Source organism: Nelumbo nucifera, chromosome 2, assembly GCF_055504915.1.
Source record: "Nelumbo nucifera cultivar China Antique chromosome 2, China Antique-T2T, whole genome shotgun sequence".
NCBI classification, from domain to species: domain Eukaryota; kingdom Viridiplantae; phylum Streptophyta; class Magnoliopsida; order Proteales; family Nelumbonaceae; genus Nelumbo; species Nelumbo nucifera.
Genome location: NC_142650.1, coordinates 62,360,966 through 62,385,240, shown reverse-complemented (window position 1 = coordinate 62,385,240; position 24,275 = coordinate 62,360,966). Strand labels below are relative to the sequence as shown.

At 39.4% G+C, this 24,275-nt stretch overlaps 1 protein-coding gene across 6 annotated transcripts in view; it reads left to right on the top strand.

The window, feature by feature from the left end:
• Positions 1 to 22,294: 22,294 nt before the first annotated feature.
• Positions 22,295 to 24,275, top strand: part of TAF12 (TBP-associated factor 12) — a 30,274-nt gene continuing 28,293 nt past the window's right edge. For all 6 annotated transcript variants that reach the window (XM_010273407.3, XM_010273409.3, XM_088898428.1 and 3 more), the window contains exons 1-2: positions 22,295 to 23,075; positions 23,160 to 23,324. In XM_010273407.3, coding sequence (XP_010271709.1) covers positions 22,479 to 23,075; positions 23,160 to 23,324 — 762 coding nt within the window. In that variant the 5' untranslated portion in view covers positions 22,295 to 22,478. The remainder of the gene's footprint in view (positions 23,076 to 23,159; positions 23,325 to 24,275) is intronic.

Here is a 24,275-nt window from a genome sequence, read left to right as displayed (position 1 = left end):
TGGTGGACTCCCTAGTGGTGAGCTACCTTGGTGAACTCGTCATTTGACCTACTCCTAGGCGTCCCGTAACTCAGAGGATGGAGGAGCTCCCTGGTGTAGCGCAACCCAACTGCCCTCTGCATGAGGTGATCTCCTCTCCTTTGTAGGCGGCGGGAGTTGAGGGACCTGCGAGAACTTCATCTTTTCCTCCTCTTTATAGGCAGCAGGAGCTGAAGAACCTACGAGAACTGAACCAGGGGGCCCAGGGTATTTACCCGGCGGGGACTCTCCGATGCCTAAGTTAGCACTCTGATTGTTGAGAACTTGAAGATGATATTAGAGGAATGAGAGAGCTAGAGAGTAGGGATTACCGCCATTTTTTCCTTCTCTCCCCCTTGTCTTTGGGGGTCGGAGTCCTTATATAGTGGTGTCCTGTCAAATCAGGCGTAACAGCCTCTGTCAAGTAAGGCGTAACCGCCTCTATCTCTCTGCCACAACCGTTACTGCCAGAGCTGAGGTGGCGGGTGCAGGCGGCTGCTGCAGAGTACGGCCCTGCCAGTCAAGGGACAGCTCTCAGGACTGGCAGGCACGGCGCCGCCTAGCGAGAGACGTGGGCGCAGGTCTCCGGATCTGTTAGGTACGGTTGTCAGGCAGGAGATCTTCCTACGATACGCCGAGCTGCCCCTAAGTGTCGAGCTACCTGTAAGTGCCAAGCTGCCCCTAAGTGGCGAGCTCCTCGTAAGACGCCAGGCTGTCGGCGTTGTGGCGAGCTGCCTATGCTGAGCTACCTGTAAGTACCGAGCTGCCCCTAAGTGGCGACTTCTTCGTAAGACGCCAGGCTGCCTGCGGAGTGGCCAGCTGCCTGTGGCGAGCTGCCTATGCCGAGCTTCCCCTAGCTATACCGAGCTCCCCGAGCTATGCCGAGCTGCTTGTGGCGAGCTCTGTCGAGCTGCCTGTGGCGAGCCATGCCGAGCTGTCTGTAAGTGGCAAGCTCTGCCGAGCTGCCCGAGCTTCCCGAGCTGCCCAGTTGTCAAGAGGTTGCACTTGGTTTGCATGAGGTGCCAGGTGTCACAATTTCACTGGAGGGCCAAATCCGCCATCATCATTTGCCCCCCACTCCTGAGCTGAGACTAAGAGTAACTCAGCGAAGGGAGTAGATTTCTTCTTTTTGCCTGTAAGTCGACGAGCTAGTAAGTGCTGAACCAACTCCTTAGGCTTTGGGAGCTACTTGTATGTGGCGAGCTGCCTATAAGGTGAGGAGGTCTCCGCCAGTTCAGTAGTGTAGCCCTTAGGATCTGGGGGCAACTTATAGTTCACTTTTGTTGATTTTGCTCATGCTGAGGAAGCGACTGGGTATTTAGCAATAGTGTGGCCCGTAGGCTTTGGGAGCGACTCGTAGTCCACTCTTCTTGACTTTGCCCATGCCGAAAAGGCGATTGGGTCTTAAGCAATAATGTGGCCCATAGGCTTTGGGAGCGACTCGTAATCCACGCTTCTTGACTTTGCCCGTGCCGAAGAGGCGACTGGGTCTTAAGTAGTAATGTGGCCTGTAGGCTTTTGGGAGTGACTCGTAGTCCACTCTTTTTTGACTTTGCCTGTGCTGAAGAGGCGACTGGGTCTTAAGCAGTAATGTGGCCCGTAGGCTTTCCCTGTGAGGTGCCGAGCTGACTAGGTGTCGAGCTACCTATGAGGTGTCGGATTGCCAGGTGCCGAGCTACCTGTGAGGTGCCGAACTAACTAGGTGTTGAGCTGCCTGCGAGGTGCCGAGCTGACCAGGTGCCAAGCTACCAGTGAGGTGCCGAGCTGACCAGGTGCCGAGCTACCTGCAAGGTGCCGAGCTGACCAGGTGTCGAGCTACCAATGAGGTGCCGAGCTGACCAGGTGCCGAGCTACCTGTAAGGTGCCGAGCCGACCAGGTGGGTGCCTTAGAGCTATGATTAAGCTGCATCAGCTTCGTAATGCCGGTCACCCACTCCTATAAGAAGTTACTAGGAGCTCGACCTTCGGGGGCAGCACTACTAACTTTAGGTCGCCAGCTCACACGGGAGCCTTGGAAGGCTTGACCAGTAACGGCGCCTATGTAGTCTGTTGGCCACCAACTCCCGCGGAAGCCACGAAGAGCTCATCTTTGTAGGGGAGACCTTGCGAAGAGAACTGATGAGGCTTTAACTGAATTGAAAGTAAACTTAGTCTGTTAGCTCCCTGCGTAGTCTTTGAGTTCATAAAAATGTAAACTATAAAACGGGAGCTTCAATTTCTAAAAAGTGAGGACTTAGCTTTCTAGGAGAAGAGGACTTAGCTTTTGTAGGATGAGAACTTCGCTTTTTGTAGCGTGTTCCCAAAGACAGCGCCAATTGATGTAACCGTTTCTGGTCACGTACCATTTTTTTGTGATGTATGGATTTTTTTGGCTAAGTGCCTCATCATTTGACTTGCTCCCAGGTGGCTTGTGACTCAAAGGATGATGGAGCTCCCTGGTGGCGAACTGCCTGGTGATGAGCTACTTGGTGGCGAACTCCCTGGTGGTGAGCTACTTGGTGACGAGCTCCCTGGAGAAGAGCTACTTGGTGACGAGCACCCTGGTGGAGAGCTACTTGGTGACGAGCTCCCTGGTGGAGAACTGCCTGGTGATGAGCTCCCTGGTGACGAGCTCCCTGGTGGAGAGCTACTTGGTGACGAGCTCCCTAAGGGAGAGTCGCTTGGTGACGAGCTCCCTGGTGGAGAGCTACTTGGTGACGAGCTCCCTGGTGGAGAGCTGCCTGGTGACGCGCTCCCTGATGGCTAACTGCCTAGGGGAGAGCTATGGCAAGATGGGGAGTGCTATGCCGAGCTACCTGATGGCGAACTGCCCGGGGGAGAGATATGCTAAGCTCCCTGATGGCGAACTGCCCGAGGGAGAGCTATGCTGAGCTCCCTGGTGGTGAGCTACCATGGTGGACTCGTCATTTGACCTGCTCCTACGCGGCCCATAACTTAGAGGATGGTGGAGCTCCCTGGTGTAGCACAACCCAACTGCCCTCTACATGAGGAGATCTCCTCTCCTTTGTAAGCGGCGGGAGTTGAGGGACCTGCGAGAACTCCATCTTTTCCTCCTCTTTGTAGGTGGCGGGAGCTAAAGAACCTGCGAGAACTGAACCAGGGGGTCCAGGGGTATTTACCCGGCGGGGACTCTCCGATGCCTAAGTTAGCACTCTGATTGTCGAGAGCTTGAAGATGATATTAGAGGAAAGAGAGAGCTAGAGAGCAGAGATTACCTCCATGTTTTCCTTCTCTCCCCCTTGTCTGTGGGGGTCGGAGTCCTTATATAGTGGTGTCATATCAAATCAGGCGTAACTGCCTCTGTCTCTCTGCCGCAACTATTACTGCCAGAGCTGAGGTGGCGGGTGCAAGCGGCTACTGCAGAGTACGGCCCTGCCAGTCAAGGGACAGCTCTCAGGACTGGCAGGCATGGCGCCGCTTAGCGAGAGACGTGGGCGCAGGTCTCTGGATCTGTCAGGTACGGTTGTCAGGCAGAAGATCTTCCTGCGATACGCCGAGCTGCCCCTAAGTGTCGAGCTACCTGTAAGTGCTGAGCTGCCCCTAAGTGGCGAGCTCTTCATAAGACACCAGGCTGCCTGCGTTGTGGCAAGCTGCCTATGCCGAGCTACCTGTAAGTGCCGAGCTGCCCCTGAGTGGTGAGCTCTTCGTAAGATGCCAGGCTGCCTGCGGAGTGGCCAGCTGCCTGTGGCGAGCTGCCTATGTCGAGCTGCCCCTAGCTATACCGAGCTCCCCGAGCTATGCCGAGCTGCTTGTGGCGAGCCATGCCGAGCTGTCTGTGGCGAGCCATGTCGAGCTGTCTGTAAGTGGCAAGCTCTACCGAGCTGCCCAGTTGTCAAGAGGCTGCACTTGGTTTGCATGAGGTGCCAGGTGTCACAATTTCACTGGAGGGCCAAATCCGCCCTCATCATTTGCCCCCCACTCCCGAGCTGAGACTGAGAGTAACTCAGCGAAGGGAGTAGATTTCTTCTTTTGGCCCGTAAGTTGACGAGCTAGTAAGTGCTGATCCAATTCCTTAGGCTTTGGGAGCTACCTGTATGCGGCGAGCTGCCTGTAAGGTGAGGAGGTTTCCGCCAGTTCAATAGTGTAGCCCTTAGGCTCTGGGGGCAACTTATAGTTCACTTTTGTTGATTTTGCTCATGTTGAGGAAACGACTGGGTATTTAGCAATAGTGTGGCCCGTAGGCTTTGGGAGCGACTTGTAGTCCACTCTTCTTGACTTTGCCCATGCCGAAGAGGCGACTGGGTCTTAAGCAGTAATGTGGCCCATATGCTTTGGGAGCGACTCGTAGTCCACTCTTCTTGACTTTGCCTGTGCCGAAGAGGCGACTAGGTCTTAATTAGTAGTGTGGCCCGTAGGCATTTGGGAGTGACTCGTAGTTCACTCTTTTTTGACTTTGCCTATGCCGAAGAGGCGACTAGGTCTTAAGCAGTAATGTGGCCCGTAGGCTTTACCTGTGAAGTGCCGAGCTGACTAGTTGTCGAGCTACCTGTGAGGTTTCGGGCTGACCAGGTGCCGAGCTACCTGTGAGGTGCTGAACTAAACAGGTACTGAGCTGCCTGCGAGGTGCCGAGCTGACCAGGTGCCGAGCTACCAGTGACGTGCCGAGCTGACCAGGTGTCGAGCTACCTGCAAGGTGCTGACAATTTAAATCAATGGTTCAAATAAAAATTTACCCATTAAATGTCTAAACCCGCATTAGTGGCGCTTTAAAAATGTTTTTAACGACAATTTAATAAAAGCCACTTAAAACAAAAATATAGTGGCATTTCACATATACTTTTTCCGGCATTTCAACATCTGCCCCTGAAAAGTTATATTTAGTGTCGATTTTGCTGCATATATAATGGCAATTCTTAAAATCGCCACTCAAACTAACATTTAGTGGCACTTAAGCAAATGCCACCATAGAAAACGCCTCTAAATAATGGAATTCTTAGTGATTGTAATAAACCATTTAAAACAATCCAAATTAATCAGTATGTTGTTTTAATTTCCATTAAAAGCATTTGAAGCCAAGGGCGTAGTGAGGAAATTTTCATGCTGGGTCCCCCTATTCGAGGCTAGTCTAATTGAATTGCTGATACTTCCCTTTTTACCACACTAATTGAGGAGGAATTTGGAAGGATAACTCTAATCTAATGTATATAGTTTTGACAAGCATTGCATGAAATCTTCAGTTCTAAAAGCTGTATCCGTGAGATGAGGGCTCATGGAAATTGCATCTATGAGATTAAGTAGAGCTTGCCTTGTGTCTTGAATAAAAAGGCCATTACCCAATAATGTTACATTGATCCCAGCTATCTAGAGTCTCGAGAGGGGTAGACTCGATATGGTCCTACTATTGGCAAAAATTTCATGTATTCGATTGACATAAAATATGGGGACAAATTATAAAAACGAATTTGTAATAAAAAAAGATAAAAGAGATTTGAACTCTCTTTAGTTTCTTCTCAATGATATGAGCAACCTCTAATTAATGGTCGAATTCGGTGAAGATGAGGATCGCTGGTGTATTTCTCATACTTCTTGAATTGTTGATGTAGATCTCTTGATTTTTGTGCTTTTGAAGAGTTGATGTAGATTTATTCACTATGGGCTTCGTGCTTAATTGGCTATAAAAGATCTTCTTTAAGAAAGGCCTTTTCGTAGTGGCTTGATCTTCTTTACAAAGCTTAAATCCAAGTGTGCTATAGAGAACTAAAAAGTTTTTCCCTTCTTTCTTTTCTCTTGATCTTGAAGTTGATGGAGTTTGCAAGATCTTGTGGTTGATTGCAATTCTTAAGGCTATGTTTGTTTTAAAGGAAAAGGTAGAGAAAGAAAAAAAAACATAAGGAAACCAATACAAGCTTTGTAAAGGTTTCCTTACATTTCCCTTCATTTCCCTACTTTTTTCTTTAAACTAAACACAGTATAAGTGTTGGTGTGTGAGAGCTTCTTGCAATGTGATTGTTGGAAAAATGAAACTCTTTCTTCCTAGGTAAAGCTATTTATAGCCAAAGATTATGACTACCACCTCAGCCCACTTTGCTAACCAATCCCATGTAAGTGGGGTGTTGGGTTAGGGTTAACTCCCATACACGTTTCATTATGTGGGAGTTAGTTGTCTTGCCAATGAGACCACCCTATTACAATAGGAGATGAGTATATTGGACTTAATATACTTGGATCCTTAGGCCACCAAGTCATATTTATATAGACTTGGGCCTTGGTCCCATGGAGGCCCATATTAATTTAGAGGTTGTCATGTAGATTAAGCCCATTTATTTGGCTTTGAAATTCACATGTCCACACCTACCTTTGACATTCTTTTGCCCAAACTGGTCGCTATCAAACTTCAACATGCATTTTCATTCTATGATTTAAAGAATTTGGAAATTCCCTGATGAAACCTATCCTCATAAATATCCATCATCTATTTGTGTGCTTGGGTAGGCCATTTTATCTATAGAAACATGAGGGCCAATGTTTGGCACAATGCTATATGTTAGACCAAGGAAAATTCTATTCATGCATTGCAAATTCCCCATTCTCCGTGCACTTGAAGTTAGATTAAGAGAGAGAGGGGGGATGAATGAATAGAAAAGATTTTTTTTCATCATTCAATATTATGAGTTCATTGTAAATTCTTCTAAATAGGAACATTGATTGATACATTGAATGGTTAGTGGATTATGAATCTTTCCATGATGGCATAGAGAAGACACCAAATCTGTTGGAAACAAGATTACAAAATGGGTTTGTTGACCCGATGTATTTTAATGGTAACAAACTCATTGAGAGTACAAATGGATAGTATTAAGTGTGCAATAGGTCCAAGTAACTTCAATTGAACTAAGGCCTCGTTCACTTTTTGGTAAATTATTTACCCGGGTAAATGCACTTACCCAGATAAGTGTTTTTCAAGAAAGGCTTACTCGGGTAAGTGCATTTACCCATGTTCTTTTATTTCCCATGCAAATAAGGCAATGACCATTTTAGCCATAAAAATCAATTATTAAAAAGGGCATTTTTGTCCCATTCAAGTGTTGGCAACTTTCCCCTTAGGTGGAAAGTTGTTTACCCACCTAGGAGATGGGTATCACTTATTCGGGTAAGTAATCAGGAAAATGAATTTTCCCTATTCCCCACATAAATATGAAAAAAGAACACAGGATTCTTGGTCAATGGGAACCAAAATCCCATTGACCAACATTCCCCCCTCTCAAAATCCGAAAAAACAATGCTCCCTAAAATGTTTGACAAATTACTATAAAGAATCAAGTTTGGAATAAAATGCATTAGGCATTTGTCAATCAAGTAACTCTCCAAAGAAGATGTTTACTTGTAAGAGCTAAAAGGAAAAAATATCAAGTTCCAACTTAATATAAATCATTTACATGAAATCCACCCTATGGGTTTAAACTTACCAAATTCGATTGACCTAATCTTAAAAACTAATGGCTAGAATTATGTCTAATTCTTAGGAGTTTCTAGACTCTTATTAATTGAACTTAAATGTTGAAATTCTAAGTTTGGAAACCTAAGTAAATGTTTTCGGGGCCTTTGGAATCAAATCTTAAAGTTTTTAAGGTTGAGAATCGTTAGTAATCAACTCCCCCTGAATCTATAGTTTATTAACCTTGACACTAGAGACTTGTGTCACTTAGTAGTTGATTCCCCATGAACCTACTATAATCAACTACCTATGACACCTTTCCCCTATCAGTCACACTCCACTGTCAACAAGATCATGATGCACTAGCGTATTTTTCTACAAGTAATGTTGGAGATCATTACATCACACAACAAATAGGTGCTTTCCTTTGAGGTACCTTGCCTTGAAATACCTGCCTAGAGAGTCTTCATAGTACACTCTCTGTAGTGCCTTAAGTCTAAATCAACGATCAACATCTATCAATCATCTTATACCAAAGCCATATATATATATATATAAAAGTATGGTTTTGGGGATTTCAACTATTCAAAATTGGGTTAGGGATGATTTCATGGTTTTCTAAACCGGACCAGACCAGATGGTTAGACCGGAAAAACTAGGAACCGGTCAAGTGACCAGTTCCATTTTTCCCCAAAATCGGGATTTCTCAAAAAACCATTGATTTTGGTCAGCAAACCGCTGACCCAGGCGGTTAACCGTTTGAACTGTTTGAAAGGTTTTAACTGTTTTTTATTTTTTAAAATTTTTTTGTCAAAATTGGCCGACCGTTCAGTTTGAACAGTCGGACCATTCGACCCGGTAACTGGACCCCTGACCAGTTCGGTCTTCGAGTCGGTTTAAAAACCATGGTTGATTTCAACCTGACTTAACCTAGTCAAACTTTGCACCCTTAACTAGGGGTGGCAACAAGCCGAGCTTTTCACGAGCTGCTCGAGCTCGGCTCGTGAGGCTCGCGAGCCGGCTCAAATATATATATATATAATAAAATTATAGAAAATAATATATATATATAATAAAAATATTATAATTCTTAATTTTGAAATTTAAAATAAAAAAAAAAATTATATATAATTTTTATTTTTATAAAATATATTTTTCTCAAAATCGAGCTCGAGCTTATGAACTTTTGACTCGAGTCGAGCTCGAACTCGAACTCGAACCTTATAGAATAGTCTCGAGCCTGGTACTATTCAGCTCGACTCGACTCGAATCCACCCCTACCCGTAACTAGCCAATAAGAACTTATTATTTGAGGCAAATTCCACCCGAATAAGAATTTATAGGCATTTGGTAAATAAGCCCCCACTAAGTGCACATCATGGAATAAGTCAAGTTTGAATAATTAACGAAGAAGGTGCTTGTTCTTAAGCACTTATTGAAAAACACTTGTTGCTTTCTGATCAGTCTTGCGCAGCCATGTAATTATTAATATATCTATATTTTTTTTTCTCTTCTCCCAAATGCATAAACCCCGTCCATAGATTTGCATCAATAAACCACATATGCTGTCTTTTTGTTTTATTTTTTTCTTTGCTATATGGGGCTACACAATGGGGTAGCCCATCTCCCATCCCCTTAAACCCCCAACCCTCATGTCTAAGGGTTCTCACAGTTTGATTAACAAAACTGTGACTGTTTTTTGCAACCAAACCAAACTATCCAGTTTTTTAAAAATCCGAACCAAAACCGAATTGAAGCAATCGGTTAGCTGCATTTTGGTTTTTCAGTTTTTTTATTCAAATATAATTTTCATTTCTATTATACAAAGCACACTTCAACTTCTTAAAAACAATGATGCTTCTCCTCTTGCCATCTCTATCAAGAATATACAACACAATAAATGATGAATAAAAACTGGATTTCCAAAAATTAAAAAACAAAGTAAAGAGCAAAAGAAAAGGTGCTGTTGATCCTATTGAATTGGTGTTGAACTGTTGTGGTAGATCATCATTGTCGTCCAGTGGTGGTGAGGCACCAATATGATGGCTGGTGCAGCTATGTAACGAACCAACAATGTGGGAACCTCAAGTACAATGAGGCAAAGAACGATAGGTTAGAGAGGATTAGAGGGGAGGAATGGAGATGGAGGTGGAACATGGAAACAAAGTAAGGTTTTCTCTTGTTCGTTCTAAAACCTCAAGTAAAAGGTTTTGGGCTTTTGGTTGGGGAAGAGGGAAAAAGAGTAGGGGTGCAAATGGAACGGATCATGATCTGATCCGAGATCCGATCCTATTTGATCGAATTCGGATCACTCCTGTTCGGATCTTTGGATCAGATGCGGATCACCCCCTATTCGATATGATATATATTATATATTCATAAATATAAATATATATAATATATATTATATTTCTATAACTTTGTTATATTATTGTTTTTATAAAAAAATGTATATATATGATGAAAATAATTAAAAATACATGTATTTTTTGTTTTTACTTTATTTAAATTAGTATGTTTTACTTTTTTAATAATTTATTAATTTTTAAAGAAAACAAGTTGGATCGAATCAGATCCGAAGATCCGACTTAACGATAGGATTTGAATTCAAACCGAGTCCTATCAGATACAATCGAATCAGATCTAACATGAACAATGTTATATCGGATTCGAATATACCCTAATTCGAAGCTAATTTGATCCGATTGCATCCCTAGAAAAGAGAAATGGCAATGACCGAATGAAATTTGACAACTGGTTAGGTGGAGCCTTGCGAGTTGGAGTTAAGGCCTTAAGGTTGTGTTTGGTTTGAAGGAAAAAGTAGAGAATGGAAGGGAAAGGTAAGGAAACCTTTACAAATCTTGTATAGGTTTTCTTGCCTTTCCCTTCCTTTCCCTACCTTTTCCTTCAAACCAAACATAGCCTAAGGGTGTTTGGGTGGGAATTTCAACACTTAAACAACATCTTATATATTTTTTAATTAGATACTAGCGGGGACCTGTGCGATGCACGTGATTTATTAAGCGAAAGAGATATAATAGAAAGGGTCATTTACTAAAATATCCCTTATAGTTTCATGGATTTACTAAAATCTATCCTATAGTTAAAATTTTACTAAAACACCACTTATGATTGGCAATGACCGAATGATTTTTTTAGAATAAAAAAATCATGGGCCTAATGGCAAAACAAACACTCCTTAATGAAAAGTTGATTAAGTAAATAAGTTATAAAATATATAGAATATTTTAATAAAATGAAAACTATAAGGTAGGTTATTTGGTTTAGCTGGTTCGGTTCGGTCGTAGTCTATTTGCCAACCAAATTGACTTGATCAGGTTGGGGAGTTGAAACCAACTGACCTTTTGTGAAAACTGACCCACTAAAGCGTAAGTTAAATAATAGAAAGGGTCATTTACTAAAATACCTCTTATAGTTTCATGGATTTACTATAATTATAGTTTCATGGATTTACTAAAATACCTTTTATAGAAAGGGTCATTTACTAATCTACCCTATAATTAGCATTTTACTAAAAGAACATTTATAATTTGCAATGGATTTAATCAATCTTCTATTAGCTGACAGTGGAAAATGACAATGTTGACCCTAATGTTCATCTAAATACATTTAATCAAAAGAAATTAAAAATAAAAATACCATTTTCCCTTAATAAGACACAACAACCACTCTATTTGCTAATGACGATAAAAAATAAAAAATCATGGGTCTAATGGCAAAACAAACACTCCTTAATGAAAGGTTGGTTAAGTAAATAAGTTGTATATATGGGATGTTTTAGTAAAATGAAAACTATAAGGTAGGTTTAAATAAATATGTAAAACTATAAGGTGTGTAGGAATGGCAACGGGGCGGGGATCATATTCCCCATCCCCGACTCCGATTCTAAAATTAACCCCATCCTCGACACCCGAATCCCCAAAATGTTTTTAGATAATAATATTTTTTTAAAATAAATTTATTTACAATAAATAAAAATTTTAAGTTATAAATAATGTTTTAAATATGTTTTGATATATATATATAATATAAATAATATAATATTATGTTTAATATAAATAACATTTAATATATCGGGGTCAGGTCAGTGCGGGGACCTCAATCCCCATCCCCGACCCCGACTAGGGATTTCTTATTAATCCCCATCTCCGCCCCCACCCCCACCCCACCAAAACAATCCCCATCCTCGGCCCCATCAGATAGGGGAAGTCAGGTCTATGTGTTCTAGTAAATGACCCTAATAGAAACTCATAAGAGTATACAATTGCTTTATATTTTTCAACTTTTTAAATAATTAATAATTATTCATATTTTATATACTACTTTTAATTTTTTTATAATAAAAAATAACAATAATTAATTTTAGCTAGGTGTATTCATCAAACTGATGAAACTGACCAACCCGATCAACTTGACTTGAGTTGCTCATTTTTCTAGTATTTTAGGTTGGCTTTGGTTCAAAAATTTCCCAATTTAACCAAGTTGGGTTAGTTCCACTTTGGCCATTTGTAAACCAACCAAAATCGAACAATCTAACCATGGATATATATTAATATTTTATATTTTTAATATGAAAAAGTGGGAAATTTTCCATATTTCTTAGTCTAAAATATTTTATATCATAAATCTTTTTTTTAAATTTATTTTCTAATAATTGCACTGTAATTTTTAAAATTAAATTAAATTTTTAAGTTTAAATCTTTTAAATCAACTAACCAAACCAAAAAGTTGACCCAAACCGATAAAATTTGAGTGGGTTAGATTTCACAAAAAGTCAATCGATTTCAGCTGACCAACTCCCCAAACTAACCAAGTCAATTTGGTTGGCCAGGTAGCATACGATCGAACCAAACCAACTCACGAACACTTAGTCTCATCTCTAATAAATAAGAATAGTTTAATCTCCAATAATTATTGAAAATTTATAGCAAAAATACACAATTATTGAAAACATATTGATAATAAAAAAATACAAAAATTACAGTAATTACAAAAATACAATAAGTACTAAAAAAATATTAACTTAGTCAATAAGTAGTATAATCTCAAATAATAGTTTAATTTATAATAAAAATTAATCAATAAGTTATAACAAAAATATAATAAATACAATAAGTACAATAAATTAAATTTAAAAATTTCAATAATAGTTGTTTAATCTCTAATAATTATTAAAAGTTTTCTATTAAATAGTAAAACAAGATAAATTTATACATAATAATTGAAAATACATTTATCATAAAAAACAATAAATAATTACAGAAATTCAATAAATACTAATTTTAGTATATATAACTATATAATAAATACAGATTAAGAGTTTAAAATTATTATAAATAAATATTATTTTTTGAAAGTTATTTTCTTGAATTATTACTTGATAAAATTGAAATTAGTTAATGACAATATTATGTAAAAATATTAAATTATATTTAATTTCAATATTATGTTATAATTTTTTTCTAATTTTCAGGATTTTTTAAATTTATTACATAATTTCTTTATTTTAACTATTTAAAATCTAGTTATGTTAAATATTTTGTTATTTAATATTTATTTATTTAAATAGTTAACTAATATGTAAAACATTTAAATTTTAAAATATGAATTATTTATTGAATTTAATTATCCATAAAATCATAATTTATACTATTATTACATAATTTCTTTATTATTAATTTTGTAATATATTAATATATTATTATTTTCAATATTATGTAATAAATATTTTTCTACTTAGAAGAAATGTTTTAAATTTATTACATAATTTCGTTATTTTTTCTATTTAAAATCTTTTTGTGGTAAACATTTAGTTATTTAAATATTTAAATAATATATAAATCTTTTGTTATTTGAATTTTATTTATTTAAAGATATTACATATTATCAAATATTTAAAAAACATTTAAATTCATAGTCCGAAAAAACATAATTTACATTGCTAGTATATAATTTGTGATATATTTTGTAAAAACATAAAATTATTTTTTGTATTTTTAATAAATATTTTAAAATTATTTTATAATTTTGCTAGATTATTTAAGTAATTCTTAAATTTTTTAATCTAAACTTTCTTTAGAAAGATATAGATTAAAAGTAGGGGAAATGATAAATAGGAATTAGAGATAATTTTTTAATCCAAACTCTCTACTAAATTAAAGATAACTTTGGAGATAAATAGGAATTAGAGATTATTTTGGAGAAAGTAGGGGATAGTAGGGGAGGTAGTTTAGGAGAAGAGATTATTTAGGTTATTAGGAAAGTATATCATTGGTTGTCTTGAAAATGACATGGAATAAAAAAAATAAAAAATGAGAAAATTTCTTGACCGCTTTGTTTTAATATATATATATATATATATATATATATATATATAGATAGATAGATGGATAGATAGATAGATAGATAGATAGATAGATAGATAGATAGATAGATAGATAGACAGATTTTTGTAGACTAAAATGGGAATGAAATGTGATATGACCGAATTAATTGGGTTAGGTGGGGTCTTGGGAGTTGGAGCTAGGGGCATTTGGGCAAGAATCTCAAATTTTTGAAACTTAAGTTTTATTAATATGTGATATTATATATGAATATATAATATTATATGCATATACCGATTGAGATTGAAGCCTCCTTCTTCTTGTTCTATTCAAACCCCGTCGGATCTGGTTCCTTGCTTATGGATTGATGCAGTCGAACCACCCAACATCTACACACCGATTGGAGTCGATGAATCGCGAGAACTGTAATATCCCCTTAGTACTATATTCGATCTCTCTTGTGTTATCTCTCTAGTTTAGTGCTGATAGCGAACACTCTTTCTTTCTCTTGCTTGAGAGAGCTGAATGAGAGAAAAGCTTGAAGGGGAAGAGGCCAAGAGGGATCACATGCCTAGGGGAGATGGATCCTGTCTCTAGTCATTCTATTAGGCAATCTTCCTATCAAAGATCTTGCCTAATTAGAGGGAATTCAATTCCCATAATTTCTCTCAATCAATCAGCCCTATAGATTCCTAATTTGTAAATGGGAGATTTAAAATTCAAATTTGAATTTCATAAATCCCTTAATTTATGGGTTGTTTTATTTGTAAATTGTTTAAGTCCAATACCCTCATAAATGAGCTCCAATTAGGGTGATTGGATTTGGACCAATTCAATCTAGATCATGGCCACCATGATGGGCCACAATCCGGATCCTACCTTATGGGTAATGTTTCTAACAATCTCCCACTTGGCCCAAAAGGTGGCCATAAAGACATTTACATATTTGTATATACTAACAGTTGGCTTGATCAAGGCCAATGAATGTGTAAGTACACATTCTAAACCAAACCACTTAAATAATTGTTAGCATAATGTAAATCATGGTAGTACCCTCGTATCGTCCAAGTTTCCTTCCATGCAAGGTTCAAAGTATCGACACGTATCGACCGATACGTATTGTTCTAAGACCCCTCCGATATGCCCCTACAATGGGTGTATTGAAGGTTTGACCGGTTCAGGGGGTAGAGGAGACCTAAACCAGCCCCCTTGAACTGGTTGCGAAAAAAAAAGGGCCTGAAACACTGTATCGATTCGCCCAATACGCCCATACTGGCGTATCAGGCGTATCGATATTTTGAACCTTGCTTCCATGTATTATAAAATTACGCATCACAACCCTCAGTGTATGGACCCTGTTGTGTTTCCAATCTATAGCATGTTATCTCATATATGTGCACAATACGATAGACCACGGGACATCCGCAATTATATAAGGCACTGACACGTGTCACGGAATCAAACTGCATTCATCAAACGAACTGACAATACCCATGTTTTTCACATGGTTTTGATAAATCATTAGGGATAACCCCTTAGTCATGGTGTCTACTAACATTTTGTCAGTTTTGATATATTGGATGTCTACCTTGCCTTCTTGTATTCTGTTCCTCACTACCAAGTACTTCAAATCTATGTACTTGTTTTGGCTACCGCTCTTGTTATTTATGGAGAAAAGCACAACTGTTGCATTATCACAGTAAAGTTGTATTGGTTTATCTACATAATCCAATACTAGGGCACCTATACTTGATGTACAATTTGAGGACAATTTTCATTGCTAAGCTTATCCTGAAGGGGATGAGATATCAATCATATGGATGCCCAAATCTTGTGCAATAGAATGGGCGAGTTTCAAAAATTTCTCTCCATCCTATTGGGAATCGTATTCCCTATTTTAGAAAAATCATATTTTTCAATGATCAATATTGAACCATGAACCAAACCATATCTGAACAAAAAAAGTAAGAAAGGGATATACCTGATACGGAGAAATAGTATCTCCCAATGGAGGTGTTCACGCCCAAGGAAGGAACCAAAAACTGCTCCCATTGAATATGGCGCAATGCAAGATGGAGCAGAATCAGCAGCGTTCTTCACAAGAACCGGATCCTTCACAAGAATCAGCTGAGTGGCACGTGAGCACTACTTCCAATCAGCCCTTTCACAAAGGACTGATATCAAGATCCTATCTTGATCACCTACTGACAAGAGGAGAACGAACTGGAAGATGTGGCGGCGACAGGAAGGAGGCGGCAAGAGAGATTTAGTGCAGTGATGTTGAATTTTCTCTTCTGTGATTTCAGCTCTGAAAAGGATGTGAATATGTGTGTCATCTAAAGGCTGCTGCCCCCTCCTCCTTTTATAAGCTTAAAGGGATCAACTCCTAATCCCATTAGGAGTTGCTGATCCAAATCATATTTGGATCAGAATTCCCTTTTAAGTGATAAGGGTAAACTCTTATCTTATCTGCAGATTAGATCAACCCCCTCCTAATCATTTTAGGAGGTTCTCTAAGTGGATAGGGTTAAGACCCAATCCTATCTGCTAATCTAATCTCAGAATTCACCCCTTATTAAACTGATCAAATCAGCCCAGTTTGAAATGGGTTTTAGGCCCAATAAGGTTATGTGCTCACTTAGCCTTCCAAACTGCTGCCCAGTTGGGCTAGGCTTCCTTGTATGGCATGGAACCCAAACATTGATCTACACATCAGCCACATGTGTTCGGCCCAGCTTTTGTTATAAGGCCTAGCCGAATACACTGTTATGGACAGTGCACCACCTAAAGCCCATCACATGGGCTCTATGGGCCCAACACTTACCCTAAGTGGTCTCTGGGCCAAGCCGCCTTATAACACCCAGGGACTGTGGGCATTAGCCCATCAAGTATTACCCTCAATGGTCTTACACTTAACCTCTCAGCTCATAATGATCATACACTGCCCGACAAAAGAGGACCTCTCCCTCGGCTACAAGGAACAGTGTTGCATTCTCTACTCACATAGATCCCGGGAATTAAAACATTTTGCAAACAGTTAGAAACCGTAATATATATACTTTTATATCTCATATAAAATATATTTTGCAAAACAAATCTCAACGATTGAAATCGGCTACCGGCAATCTTGGTTTTCATCAGAGAGAGTGCATCCCCGATCATTACCTTTGTCCGACAAAGGGGCTGATCCTGTCACTATGATCACCCACTCAGATGAATTCTCAGACTGTCCCAAGATACCCAGGTTTTGACCTCGCTAAGGATCTCACTAATTGGCATATCAAAGACAGCCCAATCCGACACCTAGTGTAGTATCATAATCGAGTTTAAGGGTCAGGTGTAATTTTCCAATTTTGCCCACCAATCTCCAAGGTCCAAGGCAATACTAGAAATCTGGTCCGGTTCAAAGATTCAATTAATCCTACACTGCATATACCTCGGGTCTCACCTTGGTGGCAGAGACAGGCTACCCAAACCGACTTGGCAGCACATCAGTGTCAGCCTTATCAGGATAGGTCTCCCCAGACCGATCCACTGGCTGTGAACGTTCTAAACTAACACGAGTCTCATAAGTGTCCAGTTTAAGGGAATTACACAGAAACACATCACAGAACATGAATCAAATATGTACTTTATTCATTTACAATAAATGTCATAAATACATCAGACTGATTGGAGCTAAGGACATACTAAACTGTCTAACATATCCCCTTTATGAATGAAAACTATACTTGATGTACAATTTTCCAATCCAAAGCATTTTAAGACCCTTTGAATGTTGGCCTTTTGGGATAACCCTAGAATTTTACGGGTTCTATCTCTCAGGATCTCAATTCCTAGGACATAAGAAACTTCTCCTATGTCCTCCATATCAAAGTTCTGTTTCATAAATTCTTTTGTTTGAGCTTGTCGCTTATGTCCTTCATTTCCAGAATGTGGTCTCTCATAGATTTAGAGTTAGCCAATCTCGTATTAGCTAGCTTATTTAGCAAGGTTTGTGAGACCACCTTTTCTGAGGCAACAAAGTGTTATTTGATTGCTGCGAGGTATTCAGCCACGGTGTCCTTTTCAGGGATCACACCCCTTGTCCTCTTGTTTATACGGGCTTTCACAACAGATTTGCAGATTCGGTTGGATTTCTCCCATGCATCCAAGTGCTCTATCTCTTTTTGAGATGCACTTTCAACAAGTACTGGTTTTACCTTTTCCCATATGGCCAGGTCTAAGTCTTTACAACCTAGAATTATGTGGAGCATTTTGCTCTATTCCACGTAATTATCCCCGTCCAACATAGGGATTGCAGTAATCTCAAATGAATCGAGATTTGCTGCAAATTGAATTAAACTTGATTAGGAATTTGCCGCAAAAGCAATTGGGTTTTACCTTTGGGCACTCAACCTAACTACCGTATCAACTGAGTATGCATCATCAAGGATGTTATTCCATACCTTTGGGCATTAGGGAATCATTTGACGGTGCACACTCAGTTCGTTAAATCTCAACTGCTTGCCTTTGGGCCCAAGCAGTTAAGATTTAACGTGATGAAATAAGTCTCAGCATCCTCAACACACTAATGGGTTGCTTTGGCTAGGCTCATTTAAAAAAAAAAGAACTCCTAAAAGTGATACAAATAATAACCAGTTTGCCGACGCGATCAAAAGGGTTACAGGGATCCCAACCAAATTAAGAACCAGACCAACATACGATTTGTAAAGATGTTGGTTCAGTTGGATTCAAATTGGCTTAGGTTTCTTGATCCCGTCAACAAATTGGTATTTTACAAAACAATTAACGCCATGCCATAAAAAAAAAAAAAAAGTAATGGGCTTGGGGCCCAACACACAAGACTGTACAATTATAGAAGACAATTACTAATTTTGATTGCTCCTTGACTGCCATTTCGATGACATGGCAATCTCAAAACTTCTGTTGGTCACAGCACCGATTGATAGCATACGAGTCCCAAAAAAAACTTAAACAACAATTGGTGGTCAAAATTATTCAAATATTTCAGCAAATGGAATTCTGATAAAATTAAATTCATTTGACCACTTATTCATATATATGTCAGTCCATAGAACGATCAGCCATGGATAGAAATTCAAATGAGAAGAAATTATCTATGGTCGATCCTTTACTACTTGTTGGGCACCCATTTATAGGTCACGTTGTGACCATTATTTGGACCAAACAGTGCTGGATCGCAGTCAAGGTTTTGATCTTGTTATGCCATCACAAACAAACCAAGTTCACGCGCAATAAACTAACCAATAATTACTGCTACAACCCTCTATGTTAATGGTGGATTTAACCGTAACTATCAACATGGCTTGTTACATTTTCAATGCCATCCAAATCGGCATTTAAATAATGAATTAAAGAGCAATATTAAATAAAAAAAATAAAAAATAAATAAATTACTCTCTTGAATCTAACATAATGGGTAGAATACAACCCATAACTCAAACCATGTTGTAGATTACCGGTATTACCAAAACCCATTAACATAGGTACACAAAATAAATTAATTAATTAATGGTAGCCACGATTTTAACTAGAGGGGTTCAACCATTTACAGAGCTATGGTCTTTGGAGGACTGGCTCTGATACCACTATTGTTATGCTAAATCCGATCAACCATAATAAATGAATTATATATATCATAATTTTACCTCCAGTCACCATAGCCTCTGTTCAAGGATCTGCTGTACCAATGGTTGTTGATGCTGTCAAACCCCTTAGGATCTGGTTCCTTGCTTCCGGATTGATGCTGTCGAACCGCCCAACTGCTACACACCGATTGGAGTCGGTGAATCGCGAGAACTGTAATCCCTTAGTGCTATATTCGATCTCTCTAGTTCAGTGCTGATAGCGAATACTCTTTCTTTCTCTGCTTGGGAGAGCTGAATGAGAGTAAAGCTTGAAGGAGAAGAGGCCAAGAGGGATCACACGCCTAGGCGAGATGGGTCCTCTCTCTAGTCATTCTATTAGGCAATCTTCCTAAATTGTAAATGGGAGATTTAAAATTCAAATTTGAATTTCATAAATCTCTTAATTTATGGGACTGTTTTATTAGGAAGTTGTTTAATTCCAATACCCTCATAAATGAGCTCTAATTAGGGTGATTGGATTTGGACCAATTCAATCTGGATCATGACCACCATGATGGGCCACAATCTGGGTCCTACCCGATGGGTAATTTTTCTAACAACCTAAGGCTGCATTTGTTTGTGATACAAATATCAAATCAAGATATTTATGTTCCCTGGTTCAGGTTTGTGAGCATTTGGTTGTCATATAAAATTGTATCATTTAAGGGCGGGGGGAATGTATTTTATGACACATTCGTATCATGAGGAGAGTGCATAAATTATGCATTTTTTGACACAAACTTGTGCTCTTTGAAAATCGATGTAAGCAAGCTTACCGATTGCGTTGATCGAAGAGAAACCATTGCCTCCTAGTGGTAACTTTCCACTCACCATCTCCGACCACAGCATGGTCATTGCCGACCACCGATATTTTGAATTCCTTTCTTAGAGTTGATTGTGCTATTTTCTTTTGTAGATCTCCTTTCTACTCTGTGGGGACCTTCCGCCGAGGGTTTTGGTCCATTGTCATACACGATTGGCCTTCTTCTCTTCCCTGTGCTATAACTCTCTCTTCTCCATTCACAATGGTAAATCGTCCTTCCCACCGCAGCTACTCCAACGGTAAATCCACCATTGTAACTCCCTCCGGTAGACTCCATCTCCCCCATCCTTGCTTGTATCTCCCACCCTCCTCTCTCCTGTTCTGCTCCATTCCACCAATGCCACCACCGTTGTGAGTGCATCTGCAGCTCCACCGCCACCACCCATGTATGAAACTAAGTCCTCCATCTTCCACTGCTATAAAACCCCATCTCCGATGTCCAATACGAGGATCGAACTCATCCAATGGTAAAATCCAACCAACTCAACTTCCCACAACTATGAAACAACTTGTTGATGTCCGACCAATAAATGGAGTTCTAGATATGTAGTTGTAACTTTATCATCTCCTCTCCAACTATTATTTTACATGATTTGCAAATTGCAATGGAACCATCTTTGGTCACATAAGTACGTACTCCATCAATCAAGCTGCTTTTATGGCGTTGTGCACAAAATATTCTACCAACGGCTAAGCTATTACGAAGCACAATATCCATATTGATACAAGTTGTTTATTCTGTAATCATTCACAAGACACTACTGTGCACTCCTTATCGTGTCATGTTCGGCGGTTCAAACAATTTGGCTCGGCTCATGTTTGAATTTCAAAATTGATGATTTGCTAATTACAAATATACCAACGCTTCTCTATGGTTGGTGGTAGCGAGATCGTCAACTCAATTCTTTGATGGATGGCATGGCTATCTATTTCGAAGTAGAATTATTATGAAACAAATCCGGTATGCCCGAAATCCTCATTTATTTGGTGGTGTTCAATTCGATCCCATTGTTGTTATACGCAAGGCTCACGTTGAAATTGATTGGTGCTCAAGTCTTTTGGATCCCATGCCATCTGCAACTTTGGCCACTTGGATTGGTGGAAGTGTGGTTTAAATCTGTTGGACTAGTCATTCGGGATCATATTGGTACTTTTTCTTCTTGCAAGAGCTTTGCCTATTAAATGTGAAAGTTCCATCGTGGCTGAAGCTTTGGCTCTTTATCATGGTCTACTTTTAGTCAAACAGCTTTAGTTATTATAGTATTTTAAAACTCATGTTGGTGGATGATCTCCATCCACCGTGGCAATTGATCCATATCATTACTCTCTGCAAAGCCTTTTATCTAACCTTCATTCTTGCTCGATGAACTTATGTGCGATGGACGGCAAATGTTGTTGCTCATTTACATGGTGTTTGGAAGTGTGGGTGCTTTTTGGGACCGTTTTTCAAGAAAAAAAATACCCATGCTTCCAGGACTTGTTTTTTTACAAAAAAGCATTTCTACCATGTAGGCAGTGAGCAACGCTGTGCTGTTTGGTAAGGTGATTTTCATCACCATTTTTTATGTATGTATAAGCAACACATAGGATACACATCAGTCAACCGTTGGGGAAAATGGTTCATCGATGCATGAAACACTGGGATCCCGATTTTTTAATAATCGACTGAATCAAACAATGAGATACATGAACATTTGTTGAAATGTCTATGTGGATCTGATGTGGCACCGTTTTTTTTTGAAAAACGGCTATGATTCCAAACATCCCCTAAAGTTGCCAAACGGGGTTTGTTTCTATCTAGACTTTTTACTTAGTCTACTATTCCAGACTTTTTATGTAATACTGTTAAAAATAGAGCTAATGGAATTCTGCCTACGGGCTTCGTTTCTTTCAGAAAAAAAAAAAAAAAAAGTTCATACCTTATCATCGATACAAACTACCAAACACCAACAAAAATGCATGTATTGATTGGAAACAAACGACATGAATACAAAGTGGGTTGAAAGTAGGACCCACTTTGTGTATTCATGAACCGGGCACAAGTATGAAGGGTATACATATCTGTGTTTGTACGCAACCAAACGCAGCTTAATTGGTCTTCCACGAAGCCCACCACGAATTCGGCAAACGGAGCTTTGTTTTCCTCCAAAATCATGGGTTCCAAGGAAACAACATCAATACCCACTCCTCAATCCATCAAAAATATTTCGAGTTCCATATAATCCCCAGACGAATTCGGGAAACAGAGCCTTGTTTCCGCCAAAATTATGGATTCCATGGAAACAACGTCAACATCCACTCCTCAACCTACCGAACCAGCGCCACCTGCATCAGTTCCTCCTCCGTCATCTTCAATACCTTCAACCCCTGAAATCTCATCCGCTCCTTCTCCTAGTTCTAACCCTAATCCTAGCCCTGTCCAAAACTCACAACCATCAACCCCTCTCCCGCAACACCCACCACCACAGCAGCAACCAGTTTTGCAACAGCAACAACAGCAGCAGCAGCAACAACAACAACTATCCACTCTCCAACATTCTCAGCCTAGGCCCTCATCCCTCAGCCGTCCTCGACCACAACCGCCTTACCCACATTTCTCTCAACATCTTCCGTCTCTTCCTCCTTCTTCGTCTTCTTCGTCTTCGTCTTCGTCATCTCTATCTTCTTCTGTTTCATCCCCCATTTCCGCACCACCTATGCAAAGAGGTGGGCTTGCAATCGGGGTTCCAGCGCACCACGCGAGGCCCCCGCAGCAACCTACCTCATATTCGTCTTTCGGGACGTCTTCTTTCAACCAGCAATTTGGTGGGTTGTCTCGGAATTCAGTCAATGTGCCTGACCCTAACAATTCGAGCAGCACTCAGGTGGGTTTCTTAAATGACCCATCCCTGTTCTCTCATTGGATTCCTTCGTGGGCTTCACTTATGATTGATGGTTTTGCTTTTCAGGTAAGGCAGCCCATTCAAGGAATTCAGAGTATAGGGATGATAGGTTCGCATGGTTCAGGTTCTCAATTGCGGCCGGGTGGGGTTTCAGCTAATCCTCAACCGAGACCTGTTCAGCCACCACTGAAATCTCAACCTCCATCAAGTAGCCAGTCTCTAGCTAGTCAAGTCAGTGGAAAGATTTATTTTGAGTTACTTTCTCCAGTTTTTTAACTAATTGTCTGTCGTTCTGTATTGCTGAAAACCTATACTTTAACAAATGTAAATTATTTTTCTTGTGAAAAAAATAGATGCAATATTTTTGTTTACTTTCTTTCCCTGTCTAGGTCATGCTCATTGGTAGTGGTGTTAGTGAAGGGGTATTTTGGTCTTTGCACTTGTTGAGAATGTTGATGTGTACTGCTATTTTAGTTCGGGTGCCTCTTACTTAAATAAGGGCACTTAAGTCTTTTCCAATAAGTTAATAATATAATAACAGGTCTTGCCGAATCTAGGGATAACTTTTTCTCTAATTCGAACCAGACCTTCTCTCTTTTTTCTCTTCTTCTTTCCTCTCCTACTTCTACTTCTTGCTGTTCACTTTACTTTATAGTCAACGAACAATACAGAATTCTAGGGCAGGTCGAACTTCAACACTTATAAATATCTAGCATGTAATATAAATATTGTTTTTTGAATTTAATCTCATTATATGTTTACCAAAAAGAATTTAATCTCATTATATACCATCATAAGATTGCAGTCAGACACAATACTTGATTGAGACATGAATCTCATCCAATACCCCACAGAAAAGGTTACTCCAAGTTTATATTTTCAAATAATTAATTTGATTGTTGAGGTTAGCAAATCTTTTCCTGGGTATAAGGTGCTTGGGACTTAGAATGTGCTGGTACCAATGTTAAATTTCAAGGGGAAGTGGAAATGCTATAACCCATAATGTTCTTTTGAAGATTTAGTAGCAGTAGGATTGACTTCCCATGGATAGAGCCATGGTATTCATAAAGCAAAATAGCAGTTGGCCAATGTGATGTAAAGTATTGCATTCTTTTTTCTCATTAAAACCCACAATCTCTTTTTCTCCTTAATTGCATTGCTTCAAGTAGCTAATGTGATGTA